Source organism: Esox lucius, chromosome 15, assembly GCF_011004845.1.
Source record: "Esox lucius isolate fEsoLuc1 chromosome 15, fEsoLuc1.pri, whole genome shotgun sequence".
NCBI lineage: Eukaryota > Metazoa > Chordata > Actinopteri > Esociformes > Esocidae > Esox > Esox lucius.
In genome coordinates this window covers 3,414,053-3,431,296 of record NC_047583.1, presented here as the reverse complement: position 1 = coordinate 3,431,296, position 17,244 = coordinate 3,414,053, and the positions used below count along the sequence as shown (strand labels likewise).

General features: G+C 44.2%; 1 protein-coding gene across 1 annotated transcript; it reads left to right on the top strand.

Annotated features, from left to right (window-relative positions):
- Window positions 1–3,295: 3,295 nt before the first annotated feature.
- grhl3 (grainyhead-like transcription factor 3) lies at window positions 3,296–16,948 on the top strand. Its single transcript, XM_010879561.4, has 15 exons — window positions 3,296–3,382; window positions 5,224–5,335; window positions 5,532–5,596; window positions 6,342–6,618; window positions 6,760–6,845; window positions 7,006–7,147; window positions 7,692–7,803; window positions 8,054–8,148; window positions 9,100–9,258; window positions 9,889–9,970; window positions 11,515–11,645; window positions 13,980–14,106; window positions 14,228–14,313; window positions 14,714–14,778; window positions 15,924–16,948. Exons 1-15 carry the CDS (start codon window positions 3,366–3,368, stop codon window positions 16,039–16,041), a joined length of 1,674 nt encoding a protein of 557 aa, XP_010877863.2. The 5' UTR covers window positions 3,296–3,365; the 3' UTR covers window positions 16,042–16,948.
- The last annotated feature ends 296 nt before the right edge of the window (window positions 16,949–17,244 follow it).

The following is a 17,244-nucleotide window of genomic DNA, read 5'->3' as shown; positions in this document are numbered from 1 at the left end:
ACAGCATCAACTCTGGCTAACCATCTCTTCGTATTACGTAGCATAACAGGGACACCAGAGAAAGAAAAGATTAACTTAGAAATGAAGACAGCGGTGGGAAAGTGTGAAAAGTGGTGGGCGTCTGACTACTTCTTTTCTGACTCCAGTTTCCAGTTTGCATACCTGATTAGGTTGCCTGCTTCATGTCTATTCTCCACTAGTCCTCAAGTCAGGTAACTGTAGAGGCTCCTGGCTAACATCCCATAATTAAAGAAACCAGACAGGTGACAGATGGACACACAACGTGCTATAGTGTTACCGGGAGCTTCTGTGTTTTTACGGTGCCCGTAGAATCCCGTCAGTTCAGAAGGCGAAGAGACTGAGCAGAAGGTACAAGTCACTGTGACAGGATAATTACCCACAGCGCACGGGGCTGATGTTGTGGACAGATTTCCGGAGAATTCTCCATTAATGGTCTTTGTGAAGGACATCGGCGTGCCACTGGGAAATATTCAGCTGTGGAGAGAGAGGACTCTCTGCTGAAACAGTTTAATTATCTCATGCAAATCAGTTGTGAAAACTCTTTTACATAATGTTTATTTGTAAACATCGGAACAATATAAGTCAGAACTTCAACTCCATTACACCATTAGTCCACCTTTTGTAAAGCATGTTATGATTGGGTGGGATAACGTTTTTTATGTTTAACTGAGGCCCCACTTACCCCACGAAAAATGTGAAAGACGAGTTGTACAGAAAGATTGCAAGACAATATCAAATGGAATTTGTTTGAAATCTTCTGGGAAAGACATACACAACTTCATCTCAAATTATGTCTGAGCTATGCATCTTTTATTCTCCCAAAGGGGCTCACATAATTAGAGTGCAAGGTGGTGAACTAAAGTCATTAAATATTTTTTTATTAGAGAGGTTACTTTAATAAAATGTATATGACTGTCTTTTATTCGCCTGCGTTGAACACCAATATGGATTGGTCAGCTAAAGAAATGTAAAATCATATGTAAAGAGCTGTGTTGCTCAGAGTGGTTCTTCTCTCTTTCATCTGAAGTAGTCTCACCAGCCCTGAGGCTCCGGGTGTAATGGGGGTTGTCTCGGTGTGGTGTGTGTGTGTATGTTCTTGTTTGAGGGTGTGAGTGTGGGTGGAGCAAGCCTTACAGCACGCACCCTAATGTAACCCGAGGCCTGTGTTACAGAAAACACACACACACACACAGACACACACAAACAAACATGAACATAAGTATTCATCCACTTTTTGATTTTCTCCGTTTTTTATATATATATTTTTCAGATATTCAAACCTTTTATCAGACACTTTTTCACGCCCAATCAGGACATCTCAATTCAGTTTAGGTCCAGCCAGTGACTGGGCCAATTCCAAACATTTCAGACATTCTTATCTAGACTCTGTTTTGGATTATTATTTTGCTGCCTGACCTAAAGGCCACTCAGTTTCAGCTCATGTGTGGATTGCCTGCGAATTCATGATTCCTGCAACGGTGGCACATTTTCCGGGTCCTCATGCAAGAAAACATCTCCAAAATGTCCAAATACTGGAGCTGTTGCCGTGTAGTTAGCATTGTGTAATGCAGTGTTTGGTATTCGCCAAACATAACGGAACCCATGCATTTCAAAAAGTATACTTTGGTTTGCCAAAATGCACCTGGAAGAACCTGTCAAGACTCATCAAGAATCCAGAAAGAATGTTATAAGGAAAGATGAGTCACAAGTGAAGCTTTTTGGGCTCAGGTTCCTTTTATTTACTGTTTGGTTTTGGTTAAACAAACAAATGTCATGAAAAAAATGCAAAAATAGCAAAAATCTGAAATGGATAAAACGTAAACATTTAAAAATGTCCACAGAGTAATATTTTCTGTGGTCCAATGGACAAGAGCACAGGTGTAGGTGTAAATATTCCACAGACTGGATTAAGAAAACATCAGAAAAAAACATTGAAATATCCTTGTAATTCTCCTGACTGAATTGAAAGCGAATTGACCAAAATTGCATAAACGCATGGAAATCACTTTACACTGTTTTATCATCATTCACCACTTTCCTGTTCAATTAACCAAAGAAAATACCTGAAAAAAGATTTCCTGCACATGTTAAAAAAGCTCACGGTCGGGACGCAGCAAGTTTCTAGGAGCAGGAATTTTTATGTCGTTTTTGAGATGTGCTTCTTTGTTCCTGTTCTTCTCTGGGACGGAAGACGGCGAGGGCGGTTGAGACCTGCAATGGTTTTGCTGAAAGAGCCTATCAGTGTACCAATCTAAAGAGATCTTTCAAAACAGCTTCCTGTTGGTGACTATGTTCAAACTCATTGTGATATAGATCACGTCTGTATTTATTAGAATCGTCCCCCACTCTATTGACCAGACACTTGGTTTCCTCTTTAATGACATGGTAATAAAAATTATTATCGAAACACTATTTCAAATAAAACAAATGTGAGAGGTTTTATATAACATTTTCAAAATACAAAGATTTAGTGCACATTCAGATTTGTGAGTTAATATAATTTCATTATATATAACAGTTTTCATAATATATACCAGTATATATTATCAGTAAGTTAAATCCTAAATTTGTTTTCACTGTTAGAACATATTTGTCATAATCTGCAAAAATGACCACAAGCTCATTAAACTAGTAAAAACCCAATGTACCTGTATTAAACAGGTAAAAACACAATGTACCTGTATTTCGTTTTGAAGTAATTCCTGGACGTAATGATCGTTTTATTGTAGAGACCACAAACACATTATTTATTTTGTGCGTCTTATGGTTCACTCAACACGCAGTGGTTACAACAACTTATGGATTAAAATATCAAGCTCTTTCCAACTACAAGTTATTTTGGCCAGGAACAAGTGAAAACTCTCATCCAAGCTAATAAGGCCATCAAAACCACTGGTTAAACTTTCTTAGCACTTTAAACTCAGAGAGAATCACTACGATACTAAATGACATTATCATTTCAAAGCCTAGGTTTCTCACTCTAAACAGAAACATTTCACACCTCAGAGAAACCAATCTCCCTCATTTATTTGACACCTAATGAGATGCGCACAGCTCAGCCCAGGATTGTCCTGGTAATTACCAATCCCACACACCTAGTTTCTCACCAGCACTGAAACAGTTAACCCCTCTACACCTGTTCTGTCAGGCACCTGTCTCCAGATCCCTCAGCCAATCAGCCACAAGAGAGGGAAGCTACCTGTCAGGATGAAATAAATGTGGAGAGCCAGGCAAGGAACCAAACCGGCTCACTCAGCAGGACGCCTGCTTCTCTCTGCTAACCCTAACAGCCTGACACACACAGGAGACTATACGCCAAGGGACACATCCTCTGCCTTGGAGTCATGACCAAAGAGATTGAGTGAGTTGAGAGCTTCTTCATACAGGTCTGTGTGTGACACACTAGTTGCATTGGTGTCAAACTGGATGTTTTTGGGACGAGAATGTGTCATTGTACGAGAAAATACGTTTGGACTTGTGTCTTTGCCTAGGTAGGTGGAATAAGAACAGCTGTGTAAAGATGGTGGCGAGTTTAAATGTGTGACAATCGGTTGGAATTACAAAGACAGGTGGCATTTAACCTCAACCGCTTTGGGTTTCACTAAATATGCCTGAATTTTCATTTTTCCATTTGTGTCCATAACTTTCCGTTGAGGACCAGATTAGATAATTATACAAGTATTGACTTGTCCATTCCTTCTGAACAGTAGTGAGTCACATAGACTCTTTAAGACGTGTGTGTGCGTGCGTGCATGTGTGTGTACGGTGTGTGTGCGTGTGTATGGGTGTGTGTGTGTGTGTACGGGTGTGTGTGCGTGTGCGTGTGTACGGGTGTGTGTGCGTGTGCGTGTGTGCGTGTGTGTGTTCACACATCCACATTGTGCAACGAGACCCCCATGTGAAATGTGTTGTTAGAAAAGCCCATCCTGCTGAGAACCTGACACTGTAATACGCGAGACAGACAGACAGACACACACACACACACACACATCCGCATGCACACACTCCCCGCAGCAGTGTCGGAGTGGAACCATGCTTTAAACCACACTGCCCTAGAGCGCGCTGACACCCACCTCAGGGGTACGGCCCACAATGACTCTAGGAATCAGGTATCCCCCTTCGAGTGTGTGGAAGACCATGGGGAATGTATGGAACTGCACGATGTCGCAGAGACAGAACTCTAGGCGGGATTCTACATCGGAACGTCTGTCTTTAGGTTAACGGAATGTGGTGGTGTAAAGTGCACTGAGGGTGTTTGGGAGGGGGGGGGGGGGTGGAGGACAGAGGGGGAGACAGGTGTATCCTAGAACAGGTGCCTTGAGTAATTCTTTGCAGTGGTGGGCTTCCCGTAGTGTTCAGAAGGTAGATGTCCCGTAGTGTTCAGAGGGTAGATGTCCCGTAGTGTTCAGAGGGTAGATGTCCCGTAGTGTTCAGAGGGTAGATGTCCCGTAGTGTTCAGAGGTTAGATGTCCCGTAGTGTTCAGAGGTTAGATGTCCCGTAGTGTTCAGAAGGTAGATGTCCCGTAGTGTTCAGAGGTTAGATGTCCCGTAGTGTTCAGAAGGTAGATGTCCCGTAGTGTTCAGAGGGTAGATGTCCTGTAGTGTTCAGAGGTTAGATGTCCCGTAGTGTTCAGAGGGTAGATGTCCTGTAGTGTTCAGAGGTTAGACTCATTATTTAACTTCAGAGATCACTACAAACTATGACGAGAAGACTATGATTTAAGGGTACATTGTTCTCAAGAAACACACCTTGAGAGCGTTACGAAGTAAACTGATGTTAACCCTCGGTTCTTGTGGAACAGAGTCATTTTGAGGTCCCAGGGGGCCTGTTTGTTTGTTTGTTTGTGGGGGGTGGGGCTTATGGCCCCTAGCATGTTCAGCTTCTCAGAAAACCATGAGGCAGGCAGCCAAATCTTATTACGATCTGTGGTTTTGCAATCGAAACCATCCTCCTTGCCCAGGGGCAAGTATGTGCATTGGCTTAGGGCTGTTATTAGCATGCACACCATAAAGCCTGTCAAGTCTGCACCACAAAGGCTAAAGACTACTGTCTGGTGGAAAAACACCTCCCGCAAAGCTTATTATTTTATTTAAAATATTTAATTAAGAAATAATAAATTAAGAAAAATAAAGGCTACCTTTGAATGTATTTCATAATTGGAGTTTATTGATGTCCTGTTTCTCCTTGGCTGCTTGCTGCAGGACTCTGGGATTGGGCATTCAAAACGAGAACTTTAACTACCAGCGTTTCAGTAACCTCATCATGGACTCCTGGGCCTACACAGACAACTTGCTCTCCTACGAACAGACCAAGGTAACTGTCTGTCTCACTTTCTGTGTCTCTTATATCTGTCTTTGTCTCTGTTTCTCTGTGTGTGTGTGTGTGTGTGTCTGTCATCTGTGTGTGTGTTTATGTGTCTGTGTGTGTGTATGTGTCTGTGTTAAGGTAATCATAATATGCTGTATACAGGCATTAGATAATACTCACTGTTGTTGTTTCATTTCAACAGACACCCAAAGAACAGAAAGTAGTGCCATGTAGCAGAAACAGCAGTACGTACAAGCAACCCGACAGGTAAGACTGATAAATACCTGAAGCGACCAAAGAGCCCAGGCTTTATTGAGCCATCAGTGCACCTGTTAACACAACCGGGGCGAAAGGCCGACACTTATGAGCCGTAGGTTTGGGGAGAATAGAATGCGAAGGGCATTTTAAGTGGTTCTCGGGTGGTTAAGTTCCCATGTCATCCCCAGTCAAGCCTCTTGACATGGAGTCAAGCCGTGGAGAAAGAGCAAGGCTTTGGCGAGGTCAGAGTTGGGTGAGGTAGTGGCTAATCCCCATGTCAATCCAAACCCCAAGGGATTATGGTCCATGGGACACCTGCTCCAAATCGGACTCACAAAGGTGGGGGGACGGGGGGGGACGGGGGACGGGGCGACAGAGTCTCCCCGCCTTCTGCCCCAGTTAAAAGAAAATGGCCGTCGGTGGGGCAGTGATGTTGACCTGTCAAACAGACACTCAAAATGAAGGAGATTTTTTCGCGTAGTGGGATTAGGTTGTAAACTCGGCCCACCCCACTTCCTTCAGTTCACTGTCAGTATTCCAAAGCTCTGTTGACACATTTCTTCAGTCATTAATGCTGCTTTATTGACTTATACAAAAAACAGAGTTGGAGTTTATCTAAAGGGAGGGCAGTGTTATTGAAAATCAAAGTACTCTTTGTCAAACAATGGCCACTGATTTAAATGAGTGTCAGTCAAAGTGGTCGAATTGGGTCGGTCCTGTACCTGAAGATTCTCCTTTCCCCCCCGAAACCCAGGCCATTGACTAGTTCCTCCACCGAGCTGGTCACCCTGGAGGCGCCCGTCAACATAATGAAGCTACTGTCCGAGAACATTTCCTCTAGCCACCCCCATGAGGTGATGGACATCAACAACAAGCTGTCAAACCTCTGCTCTCCCGCCAATCCTCAAATCGCCGGCCCCTTGACTTCCGGCACTGACCACTACGACAAGCAGGTCATCAACAACATCTTCGACTCCCTGCTCTCCCAGAAATGGCCGACAGAGACCGCCTTCCCCGAGGCCTCCGCTGAGGTAAGCTTGCAGCTTAAACTAAATCTTTTTTTTGTTTGCCTCACATCTAGTGATCTTGCCTTGGCGCATGTTTGTCAACTCCTGATCGCTTCCGTTGCTGATTTTGTCTTTTTCCTGCCATCTCAAATTTTCCTGAGACAGGTTCTACCCTTCAGTGATTCTTTTCCGGAGCAGTCCAGCCCAGTTTACTCTGACTCCTACACCAACTCCCCACCAGAGAAGTACAGGTAGCTGTGTTCCCTCAGGAATCAAATTCAATCACCAGTGTGCTAACTTTGAAGTTGATAATCCAAGTTATTGGGCTGTTTGGCGTAACTCTTACACCAGTGGGAGTGGAAAAGCGCAACTCTGATCAATAACATTGTTCTTTCACCGTTCCGTATCCAGGAACGACTTCCAATTCATCTTAGGAGCCCCTCAAGCCTCCCAGCACAAGTCGGCCGAGCTGCCGATGGTCTACCTCAACAAGGGCCAATTCTACCCCATCTCCCTCCAGGGGGTGGAAAGCCTTTCCACCAATAAAGTCAAAGTGAGTAAAATGTTTATGTCTCGACCCAGGAGAACCTACAGTTTTGCCACGTGTTCCTACATTTTTTTTAACCCAGAAAGCGGAATCTGTCAGTTCACCGTGGATGAGATGTTTTGCAGTGTCGACATACTTTTTATATACTGTCAGGCAGAGTGCCAGTGCATTTATCATCAGTCAGGGCCAAACCCAGTGTGTGTCTGTCAGTCTGTCAGACCTGGAGTTGTCCTTAGTACCTTAGTCAGAAGGGGAACATCGACAGAGGTGTGGCGTTGGGCCTGGGTGACAGCCTTCTCTTTTGTCAGGCGAGAAGAGAACACACACGCACAAGCCTTGCTAATAGCTTGTGACAAAGCCAGGCGAGAATGAAGGATTTAGAGTGATGAATGCAGGGGCTGACGTCTGAATGAAGCCAAGTTGTTTGTCTTTCTCTAAATGGACGATCCACACACAGAGAAATGTACCTGGTCTGAAGACTCCTGTCTTTTCTCTCTCTCTCTCTCTCCCTCTCCCTTTTCTGATCCCTCTGTCCTCCTCGGCTCTCCAGACGGTGGTCATGGCTGTGTTTGAAAACGACAAGAGCGCGGAGATACAGCTGAGGTGCTGGAACCACTGGCATGCGAGGCAGCCAACTGTCAAGCAGAGGGTCATTGATATCGGTACGCACGACAGCTTTTACTGTGTACACAAACACATAAAAACATCACCTAAACAGACCCTGTTGTCTGCTCTAAAGAATTCAATTGAAAAATACCAAAACGCCTCCATGTAATATAAGAATCTGGCCGGGGTTATTGTTCTAGCATTTCGTAAGCCTTTATCTTTTTTGTTGTTGATCAGATAAGATCTTCACGAATGAGGAGAACCCTTCCAATCATATACGATATCTTTTTTCTGTCCATTATCTAGCCGACTACAAGGAGGTGTTCAGTGGGATCAGCCACGTTGAGGAGGTGGCTTTCAATGCTCTGTCCTTCATCTGGAACCCCAACGAGGAGGCCAAGGTGAGAGGAGCACCTGCATGGGGGGCTACAGTGGAACAACACACGCACGCACACACGCGCGCACACAGGAAGTATTAGGGGCCTTTTGCATCCCACTATTTACCCAGTCCCCCGCTGTTGAGCTGGAAACGGGAGCAATTAGGGAGTGCTGGGGGTTGGCAGGAGAGGAATCCGTGGCATGCGTTTGCCTCTAGGAGGCTGTCACCATGAGGCAGGAGTGAAAAAAAAAGAGTGGTTGTGAGAGTGCTCAGCGCAATCGGCTCTCAGGCCCCTGAGGCGAAAAGGGGGTGGAACATCGAAACTCGCTACAGGTGAAGGGAGAGGAAAAAAATAAATATGGACAGGAGAGGGGAACGGAGGTTCCCTGGTATCACCGAAGGCCCCTGCGTGTCACAACCAATCCGTGTTGACTTCACTGCCACACACGTGTTCCCTCGCCAGGGCTTTCTGGAGTCGTGGGCCTCACACGTTCACAAACCCGCCCAAGACTGTGTTCCGCCATACACTGTTGTTTTGGTGGAGGTTTGCCAACCCGAGAAGGTGTCACCCCACCACTGATTCACACATTCCTGCCATGTTTCATTAAGCCTTTTCTTTCTGCATACCACCGCGTGATCCGAGATGGGTTTGGTTTTGTCACCCCATACTTTTATTCGGTTTACGTAACAACTTCGTGAACATGCCATCCGTGGATTCGTTTGGTGATGGAGCAGGCAGCCGCCGCCGCGCACGGCCACAAGCTAACCGCGGCAATAACGCGTCACTTTCAGATTTGTTCTGTAACACGGAAGTGAACAGCTGTTGGAAAAGCCTAAACGGTTATAAAACGATTCTCAAGCTTTCAATTCCTGCGCGAGGACCTTAGAAGGACAGCAAGTCCATTCTAGGAAGGTTCTATAACAGCTGTGGTTTGACGTGGCGGCGCCGTTCTGTCCCTTTCTCCCCTGTCAGGTTTATATTGGCATCAACTCTCTGAGCACCGACTTCTCCTCTCAGAAGGGCGTAAAGGGGCTCCCTCTGAACCTCCAGATCGACACCTACGATTTCAGCACCGGTACCAACCGCCTGATCCACAGAGCCGCCTGCCAGGTGAAGATCTTCTGTGATAAGGTCAGTAGAGATCTCCACACGGCTCTCTTGCTCCAACTCCACTGTTTGAAGCCGTTATGGATGTGAAATGTGTTGTGTGTTTGAATTTTTTTATTTCAATAATACAGATGAACAAAAACAAAACGTTTTCAGAATACAAACAATTGCGCAGATCCTTTCTCCCCCCCCAAAAAATATTTTGAATTGACACAGACTAAAATACAGAATAATTTTTTATCATATCATGTAATTTCCATTATAAAGGCTTGGTATCTTAACTATCAGTAGTTTGACCTACTTACATAAATCTGTGTGGGTGACGAACATGGCCTCTCTGCAATTCAACTGGGCCCTATCATTCTGTGTGGGGAGGAGTCGTTTCTGACACAGCAAAGTGAGTGTGTTGGGCACTTGACTGAAACACGAGACAAACCGGTTTAGCGGCAGGCGCCTGACTTCTTCTGTCACGTATGTGGTCCCCTCAAACCCCCTATGGCACAATGTGGTCAAATGACCGGAACCAAAGCGCTAGCTAGGCCATAGCATCATAACCTGAGAAACGCGCAGGTGGAAAAGTTGAAATGCCAGTGAAAATCAGGAATGAAGTGAGTTCAACTTGTGACTGTGAGTGTTGCTGTTGGTTTTCCTCAGGGCGCAGAGAGGAAGATGAGGGATGAGGAGAGGAAACGAAGCAAGAGGAGAGGAAAGACCACCATTGACTCTGGCAACAACGGTAGGTGTCCATCAGAACCTAATGGAGTAATGAATGTAGGACACCCAGTGAGAGAGTTGTGTTTGCTCCCCCAGGGTCGTGGGTCGCTGTGGATAACAGCACCCGCTTATTTAAAATAAATGCAACCTACATCCGCCAATCCAATATTAACACAAATTCAACAGAGAGTTAAGAGTATGTTCTCTGACTTAGAACATGGAAATAGGTTCTTCAGTTACAGCCTGGGTGTTTGCCTTCAGCAGTTTTGGATTGTGAGTCTAACTCAACTCCATTGCATGATTGAATTAGTTTGACCAAATAATTTGAGTAAATCTGCAGTGAAACCACAAACGGGAAATTTGTTCTGCGTTTTCAATCTTTGGTTGAAATGTAAATCCCCTTGGGCTATAAACCAAATTTGAATTTTTTGATTTAGACTAATTTGTATGAACACTGTCACTGTTCCACAAAGAGAACTTAGTATCACGACTAATGGTTCATCACAATGTCACAGAGACAACAGGTAACCCTTCTCCTAGACAACAGTCTACACAACCAGCCCTTGTGGTAAACATTCTAGAATGTCCATTCTTACACAGTGTTCCCCTGATTTTAGCCAGTGTTCTCTTGTTCTAACCCAGTATTCTCTTGTTCTAACCCAGTGTTCTCTTGTTCTAACCCAGCGTTCTCTTGTTCTAACCCAGTGTTCTCTTGTTCTAACCCAGTGTTCTCTTGTTCTAACCCAGCGTTCTCTTGTTCTAACCCAGTATTCTCTTGTTCAAACTCAGTGTTCTCTTGTTCTAACCCAGTGTTCTCTTGTTCTAACCCAGCATTCTCTTGTTCTAACCCAGCGTTCTCTTGTTCTAACCCAGTGTTCTCTTGTTCTAACCCAGTGTTCTCTTGTTCTAACCCAATGTTCTCTTGTTCTAACCCAGCGTTCTCTTGTTCAAACTCAGTGTTCTCTTGTTCTAACCCAGTGTTCTCTTGTTCTAACCCAGCGTTCTCTTGTTCTAACCCAGCGTTCTCTTGTTCTAACCCAGCATTCTCTTGTTCAAACTCAGTGTTCTCTTGTTCTAACCCAGTGTTCTCTTGTTCTAACCCAGTGTTCTCTTGTTCTAACCCAGCGTTCTCTTGTTCTAACCCAGCGTTCTCTTGTTCTAACCCAGCATTCTCTTGTTCAAACTCAGCGTTCTCTTGTTCTAACCCAGTGTTCTCTTGTTCTAACTCTGCGTTTTCTTGTTCTAACCCAGCATTCTCTTGTTCTAACCCAGTGTTCTCTTGTTCTAACCCAGCATTCTCTTGTTCAAACTCAGTGTTCTCTTGTTCTAACCCAGCGTTCTCTTGTTCTAACCCAGCGTTCTCTTGTTCTAACCCAGCGTTCTCTTGTTCTAACCCAGTGTTCTCTTGTTCTAACTCTGCGTTTTCTTGTTCTAACCCAGCATTCTCTTGTTCTAACCCAGTGTTCTCTTGTTCTAACCCAGTGTTCTCTTGTTCTTACCCAGCGTTCTCTTGTTCTAACCCAGCGTTCTCTTGTTCTAACCCAGTGTTCTCCTCTCCCCTTGCAGGCAAGAAGTCAGTAGTGTCCAGCTCCATGGGGAGTGACAGCACCTTCTTCAAGACCCTGGATGACCACGTGACCAACCCTGTCCTCTTCATCCCAGAAATTCACCTGTCTAACATGCAACGCTGTGGCCTGGTGGGTTAACCCTCATCCCTCTTCGATCCTCCCTCTCATTTCTCCTTTTCTTATTTCTCTGGGCTTGAGGGATTGTGGAGTTTACCAGCACAAAAGTTGGTTGAGTCACGTTCTCTGCTTTTCCTAGACAGTAGCTTGGGGCTATCGCACACAGAGGGAAAAAAGGGCTAGTGTGGGAAAAAATGCTGTGGGAAAAGTGGGTTGGGATACGATAGATTGTTCGGGAAGAGTAAGAGGCAGACGCCGAGATCAGACAATCTAATTATTGGGCCGTTCATTTTCCTCAGCTCGAAACTCAACACAAGTGTGAATGACATACGGATTAACCTGCAAGGGCTTAAACTTACACGCCAGCACACACACACACACACACACACACACACACACACACACACACACACACACCAAGCCCACCTTTTCAGGGTTGTTGACACAAGCCAGTAGTGGAGCAGGTAAAGGACTGCTGTTCTGACAGGCCTTTAGTTCCCACAGTCTCTGTAGCAAAAACACTGGGGAGGGGGTGTGTGTGTGTGTGTCTCTCTCTCTTTCTCTCCTCCTCTGTTTGTGTGTTAATTTACACATACATTCAGTACATAAGAACTTACAGACATGTTACTGTTTTAAGAGGAGAGATGAGTCAGAGAGGAGAGATGTGTGAGAGAGGAGAAATGTGTAAGGGAGAAAGGATGTGTAAGGGAGGAGAGATGAGATGTGTATGGGAGGAGAGATGTGTAAGAGAGGAGAGATGTGTAAGAGAGGAGAGATGAGATGTGTAAGAGAGGAGAGATGTGTATGGGAGGAGAGATGTGTATGGGAGAAGAGATGTGTAAGAGAGGAGAGATGTGTAAGAGAGGAGAGATGTGTAAGAGAGGAGAGATGTGTAAGAGAGGAGAGATGTGTATGGGAGGAGAGATGTGTAAGGGAGAAAGGATGTGTAAGAGAGAAGAGATGTGTAAGAGAGGAGAGATGAGATGTGTATGGGAGGAGAGATGTGTAAGAGAGGAGAGATGTGTATGGGAGGAGAGATGTGTAAGGGAGAAAGGATGTGTAAGAGAGAAGAGATGTGTATGGGAGGAGAGATGAGATGTGTATGGGAGGAGAGATGTGTAAGAGAGGAGAGATGTGTAAGAGAGGAGAGATGTGTAAGAGAGGAGAGATGTGTAAGAGAGGAGAGATGTGTAAGAGAGGAGAGATGTGTATGGGAGGAGAGATGTGTAAGGGAGAAAGGATGTGTAAGAGAGAAGAGATGTGTAAGAGAGGAGAGATGAGATGTGTATGGGAGGAGAGATGTGTAAGAGAGGAGAGATGTGTAAGAGATGAGAGATGTGTAAGAGAGGAGAGATGTGTAAGAGAGGAGAGATGTGTATGGGAGGAGAGATGAGATGTGTATGGGAGGAGAGATGTGTAAGAGAGGAGAGATGTGTAAGAGAGGAGAGGTGAGATGTGTATGGGAGAAGAGATGTGTAAGAGAGGAGAGATGTGTAAGAGAGGAGAGGTGAGATGTGTATGGGAGAAGAGATGTGTAAGAGAGGAGAGATGTGTAAGAGAGGAGAGATGTGTATGGGAGGAGAGATGTGTATGGGAGAAGAGATGTGTAAGAGAGGAGAGATGTGTAAGAGAGGAGAGATGTGTATGGGAGGAGAGATGTGTAAGGGAGAAAGGATGTGTAAGAGAGAAGAGATGTGTAAGAGAGGAGAGATGAGATGTGTATGGGAGGAGAGATGTGTAAGAGAGGAGAGATGTGTAAGAGAGGAGAGATGAGATGTGTATGGGAGGAGAGATGTGTAAGAGAGGAGAGATGTGTAAGAGAGGAGAGATGAGATGTGTATGGGAGGAGAGATGTGTAAGAGAGGAGAGATGTGTAAGAGAGGAGAGATGTGTATGGGAGGAGAGATGTGTAAGAGAGGAGGGAGTTAGGAGTACCCCAATTTTGCTTTACATGGGGTGATTAATCTTTCAAAGTTCTAGGCTTCAATTTATCTGTAATAAATCATAGAACATATGCCTGTGATAATTGTCTCATCAACAGTCCGCCTCTTTATAGAGAAATCAAACTTAGTATTAAAACAAGCAAGAAATAGTAGTGTTCAGTCACACGCTGTACAGTCTGACTCGCTGACAGTTTGTCTAACCAACGTCTGTGATCGTTTAAAAAGATAGAAAAGGTTTGTTTCTGGATCTGCGTCACAGCTCACGGCGTAGTTCCACTGAGTCATGGGAGACATCTTCAGCTGTGATAAAATTCCTACTTATGGTTGTTTTACAATGACATGAAGTGATGCTAATGCATATGGCAACTATAAGGGTTTTTCTCATGCTCATTTCTCTTTGTAGGCGCCACCCACGACACTAGAAGAAGTGGAGAGGAACTCACTGAAAAGAATGTACCCAGATAGGGTAGAACCGGTCAGCGTTAGCCCGCCTCCAAGCAAACAGACCCGATGGGACGAGAAACAGCGAGGTAAAAGAAAAATCCATGTCAACACACTGTGCACTTCTCAAACTGACCAATCCAAACCCAAGAGAAACACACACGAGCGGTGCCCCAGTGTCTGACCCATTCTGCGGTCCTGTCTTTGCAGTTCTCCTCTACGTGAGAACAGCGACCGAGGAGGTGTTTGACGCCCTCATGCTCAACACCCCAACACTGAAAGGACTGAGGCAAGCGGTGAGTAGGACACCTGTGATACTTCCTCATTACCTAACCTTAACCTGCCCTTATCAATCAATGAAATGAATTCATACATTCAGCAGTTGTCGCAAAGTGCTTTTACAGAACCTTTTAAACCCCAAAGAGAAAACAACAGTAGTGTTGAATTTCAGTGGCTAGGGATAACTCCCTAAGAAGGCCGAAATTTAGGAAGAAACATAGAGAGGATCCAGGCTCAGAGGGGTGACCAGTTCTCTTCTGGCTGTGCCGAGTAAACATATTAAGAGTACAAATTGTAATAATTAATAAATATGGGCTTAGTCCAGAGTCTATTTAAACTTAGTTCAGGTCGGAAGCACGACCAGAGGAAACCCTGTAATTGAGATTGACACTCCTCCTTCATTTGTTCCTTTCTCAGATATCTGAAAAATATTGCATGCAAGAGGACACCATTGGGAAAATCTACAAGAAATGCAAAAGAGGGTAAGTTACTAAGGCACAGGGATTCGTACAGCGCAGAACCAGTGTCAGCATTAGCAATGCTTGATCGTTAGCAGTAGTGGCTAGTAGCATTAGCTACTAGCCACTTTAGCAAAATACTTTAGCAAAATAATGCTGAAGAAACATTTATTTGATTTCATAGGTGAGCAGCAGGATATAATTTACTTACAGTCAGTCTTAGTTGAATTTTCAAAGTTTTCACTTCGTTAGGAAACAAACCCAAGTTGACAGACCGGCTAGGTGAGCTGGCTAGCTCAGTTTTCAGGAATTTGAAGTAGCTCTTCCAAGAGAGACAGGGCGGAAGAATTTAAAACCAGCCCGGATGAGTCACCCGATTATTTTACTTCACAGTATTTATGTTTCTCTGATCTGATCTAGTTGTCCCTTAGCTACACCAGGAAGTGTTTTGTTCTATTGACTTTGTTGAAAGAAGACGGATCTGATAGGTTGAGATGAGGGTGGCACCGTATTGCGAAAACCAACCCGTTGCCAGGTGGTTGCCGCTGACTGACACTAGTCTTTGAGGTGAAAAAGAAAACGTAGAACCCAATCAGCAGCTTTGGCATTTCGGAAATACTCTATAATATTGAAATCAGTTCGAATTTAAATTAACTTTACTGTGCAGGTGACATTTTTAAACGTAAGATCTAGGCCTCTAGTTTTCGTCCTTACGCTGGCATCCCTGACAATAAAGGGTTGTAACTTCAACGCGTTGCCCCCCCGAATTAACATGGCTCTTCGTTCGCACTGCCCAAGGAGGTCTCATAAGTCTGACATAAGATGAGTTATCCTCAGGGATGGAGTGCCGGCAAATCACAGGGAACCCAACCAGTCTGGTAGCATTCTCCTTCCACTTGCAGTCAGTCCCTAGCCTCCGGGTAGCGTGAGCAGGCAGATTGCTTGATTAAAATCAAAGCCTTATTTACCATAAAGACTGGTTGCCCTCTGGGAAAAAAAGGTGTCTGGGCTGATTAATTGTTTGAAATGTTAAAGGGGATTGGAGGCCATTCTCTCTGTTTTTCCCCTCTCTATGACTTGTTGCAGCATTTCAGGGCCTTGACAAAACTCATAGCCTGTTACACATACTGTGAAATAAAGACATTAATCTGCTCTTTGTTGTCTTTCAGGATTTACGTCAATATGGATGACAACATTATCGAGCATTACAGCAACCACTCAGCATTCCTCATAGAGATCTCTGAAGTCATGGGCGGTCAGTTTCAGGTGACCCTCATGGAGTTATAAAGAAAGGTTGGCCATATTCTATGTACAGCCCACCCACTGGAAATGTCTAGCCAATCAAACTGCCTGCCGATATCAACCAATCAAGCACTGCCATTTGAGAGACTCTATTGGCCAGGCCAACAGGAAAAAAGACCAATGGAGCAAAATAAGACAAGCTTCACTAGTTCCACAATCAAACTTCAGACCAAATCACTGCCTCTGTAAATACAATTTCACTTCCTTGTAATTTTTTTCCTGTGGTAAATATTGTAAAACATGTGAGTGATTATGATAAAGATGTTGTACATACTTAATGTAAATAGAAATAAATATAACATATGAGTTGTCATTGAAGAGAAATACATTAGCGCTACCCATTTTTCACCAACATACTTATTTCAATTTCAGCTGCTTGTCATGTGCTTATCATTTCTTCCAAGTGATCACAAACAATGGAAATGGTGCCAGTGTATTGCATTATAATGTATATTTTTTATTTTTTACTTCTTATGTTTGCTGTAAAAGCACTGCCAATAGTATAATGCTTCAGCCTGCCTATTATTTTCACACTCTAGAAATGTCCAAACACAGGGTCATTTCTAGAACCGAAGTCTCACATTTCCCAGTGAGTATTGCCTTCATAAAATCCTGATCGGCACTCTCACAGTAGAGGACTGCATACATTTCTGGGTCGTATTGTGTGACAATGTAGTTTTTCGTAAAGCCACTGCCATTGAACTATGTGGTCCCTTATCAACTCCTGTCAAAATCTTTCATTTAAGTTTTTTTTGAAAAGGCTTTTGGTTTTTACTTTGTTTCTGCAACATTTCAGTGCTGTAGCTACAGTGTGTCCCTGTACTATATGTTATGATTTTATTACGGCAATTCTTTTGTATTGATACTTGTAGTTGTTGGTTTTTTTTCACAAAAAAAATAAAATGGAAAATTATATTTAAAAAAAACTTGCTGATAACTTCATTCCCAGACCAAAGCTCACCACTCATATTACTGGGCAGCTTCAATCTCCCAACATCTGCCTCCAAAGAAATCTGTCCACTCTCCTCCTCCTGACCTCACCCAGCCCCGCCCCTACTTGCCAGTCAGGCAAAGATCTTCCAAGTCCTTTCTACGTCTCAGATCACTACTCCCTCTCTCCTCCAACCATCTCAGCCACAACACACATGGAGCCCTGTTGTAGTCTTCTCCCTCACTAATCAATCCTGT

Bases quoted from the DNA above. Each gene is read 5' to 3' on its own strand.
- grhl3 (XM_010879561.4), top strand. The intron at 9,259-9,888 runs GTCAGTAGAGAT...GGTTTTCCTCAG, and splicing joins TGAAGATCTTCTGTGATAAG to GGCGCAGAGAGGAAGATGAG. The intron at 9,971-11,514 runs GTAGGTGTCCAT...CTCCCCTTGCAG, and splicing joins CATTGACTCTGGCAACAACG to GCAAGAAGTCAGTAGTGTCC.